The 2,753-nt window shown below is 30.3% G+C and overlaps 1 protein-coding gene across 1 annotated transcript in view; it reads left to right on the top strand.

Annotated features, from left to right (window-relative positions):
• Positions 1-2,439, top strand: part of LOC110027624 — a 19,786-nt gene extending 17,347 nt beyond the window's left edge. Inside the window, exon 3 of the mRNA XM_020729126.1 lies at positions 1,938-2,439. Coding sequence (XP_020584785.1) covers positions 1,938-2,274 — 337 coding nt within the window. The 3' untranslated portion in view covers positions 2,275-2,439. The remainder of the gene's footprint in view (positions 1-1,937) is intronic.
• Positions 2,440-2,753: the final 314 nt, after the last annotated feature.

Raw genomic sequence — 2,753 nt, 5'->3', positions numbered from 1 at the left:
AATTGGAAAACTTGGAGCTTGATATCTCTTTAACCAAAGTTTTACCCTTAACATAAACCTTCTCACTTCTTGTTGGGATGGATTAAGTTGTTGATTGGGATTAAGGAGAGTTTGGCTTCAGTGTCATATTAACAATCCGATTGCCAGATCCGTAATGTTCAATTGTCAATCTTCGTGACGAATTACCCTTTGTGTCCTCAATGAGGTGCAATTCTACCTGGTATGCCAACTTCAGTACTTTGACAAAGACCAAATAGAATTCAATTCCAGTTTATCTTCAATGGTCCCTTCGAAACCGTTGATGTATTTGGCAATTAATTGATTGTTAGACCCATTTAATTCTCCAACAACGAGTCAGTAGAACTCTTCAGTGTATGCATTAAAAGATTTGGAGTCATGGGAACAATATTTAATACAGAAGTTGCTTAATTCTAAACCAACTGCGAACTGCTACTCTGCCTTCTCCTTTTTGCAGCTGATTAAGCTCTAGCCACCACGCCGCTGCCCTGCCTTTTAAACAACATGCTACTTATTTCACTTACTTTTCTGGTGGAATCTCCATATATTCAAAAAAGATTATCCACCGATCGCTTCCATTCTAAATAAAAGTGTGAGTGACCATCAAAGAAGAGAATATCAAATTTCACACGAAACTCACCATAATTTTTTTCACTCCAATTAAAATGATGAAGGTAGCAAGGGAATATTAAAATGGTAAAGATTTAGGTTTAATAATATATTAAAATATTTAAGAATAATCAAAATATTTGAGATTGTATAGTTTGATAACTATTGACAAATCGAATTTATGAGTTATAAGATGAAGCTATGGGAAAAAGTAATGGAATCTAAGTATAGTTTTTATTCAGCTAATGGAAACAATTTTGATGCTAAGATAATTACGGCAGAATTATATAGAAGGAAGAATTGATCATCAAATTATTTTTATTATTCTTAAATATATTAAAATATTTAAGAATAATCAAAATATTTGAGATTGTATAGTTTGATAACTATTGACAAATCGAATTTATGAGTTATAAGATGAAGCTATGGGAAAAAGTAATGGAATCTAAGTATAGTTTTTATTCAGCTAATGGAAACAATTTTGATGCTAAGATAATTACGGCAGAATTATATAGAAGGAAGAATTGATCATCAAATTATTTTTATTATTCTTAAATATATTAAAATATTTAAGAATAATCAAAATATTTGAGACAAAATGTGAAATGAATATATCTGTGATGTGGTTGGTGTCGCTTCGATGACTGACAAATTAAGATAAATTTGTCTTAGATGATTTGATCACATTAAGCGTCGACCATCTCATGATCTGATTAGGAAAGTAGATGTTTTAGATTTGACTTATGCTAAGAAAGGCAGAGGTAGGCCTACGGAGAAAAAGGATTCCTGTAGTGGGATTAAGGCTTTGTTGTTGTTCTTGTTGTTGTGATCACAAATTTAATAATAAAAAAAAGACTGTATATGAAACTTTAGTTTGTCATATAAAATAATAGAAAAAGACTTCATATGAAACTTTAGTTAGTCATATAAAATAATTAAAATTTATTAGCAAGTCTTTTAATATATTATTTAGGGTCATAGAAATAGATACTATTTGTGAATTTAATGTGAACATACGTACTTTTAGAGAGTTTACAAACTTCTATATAAATGTGTGGCAAGAAAGAAGTGCAAAGCCGTGCAGAAGCGAGGGTTGTAAGGTATGGTTGTATCAACTACATATTTGCTAATTACATGCTTTCTATAGAAAATTAAATAACTAATAATGCTTGTTTCTTCCATGCATGTCAACAGGTAATTATCTTTGGGATTAGCATCATCCAGCCTGATGGGTTTCGTATACCATTTTATAGATATGTACAAGTAATATATTATGTGAATAATAAAAGTTACATTTTTTTTTTATTCAGGTCAAAATATTATTCTGGGGGAAGCTACTTCTTTATTGGCCAACGCGGAAAGGTCCGAGAGCTTGGTCTTAACCCAAACAGCCCATATAAATTTTCCTATACATTTAAGTATAATCTAAACGATCCCATCCAAGTTACACTACTTGTTAAGGGCAATGGTTCGTATACAACCAAGGATGCCGTAATTTTTAGCTCTGATCATCTTATAACTCTTGAGTCTGATGAAATTAGCGTTGGTGAAGAATCTGATTATGTTGAGATAGCGGTGTTAAGCAGTGAAGTTAAATACAGGAGGGGGATTTACTTCTATGGCGTCAATCCATCATCAAATAAATAATGGAGTGTCATTTTCGTAATGAAAAAATAAAGAAAGATCAATACCTTGTTTGCTTATTGATCTTTCAATCAAGTATGTTTTACTATTATGTATAAGTTTCATATAATAAGCATCACCGCACTCTTTTTTTTCCAAAAAGTTGTGCAATATGTATTGGATGCATGCATGAATGTTTTAAATGTTATTGAATAATATGTATCAGTTTCTGAATCATTTAATTTTTAATAGTTTATTTTCTTCATTAACTTTATAACTTCGTTATGAGAACTCTTGCCAGAAAGCTCAATTTGATTACTATAAGACAATGTGCTAATTTTTTATTTTATTTTTGCTATTGTTTGATGTCATCAAATTTTTGCTACATTTAGTGGTGATAATTACGTGTAAAAATTGAGAACAAAATCCTTAAATAATAATAAGAAACCAATTAAGAAGAAAAAATGAGAATTGTTATTACATAAAAGTTACTTGACGTACAT

This window comes from Phalaenopsis equestris, unplaced genomic scaffold, assembly GCF_001263595.1.
Source record: "Phalaenopsis equestris unplaced genomic scaffold, ASM126359v1 Scaffold000431, whole genome shotgun sequence".
NCBI classification, from domain to species: domain Eukaryota; kingdom Viridiplantae; phylum Streptophyta; class Magnoliopsida; order Asparagales; family Orchidaceae; genus Phalaenopsis; species Phalaenopsis equestris.
This window is presented reverse-complemented; position numbering and strand designations above follow the sequence as displayed.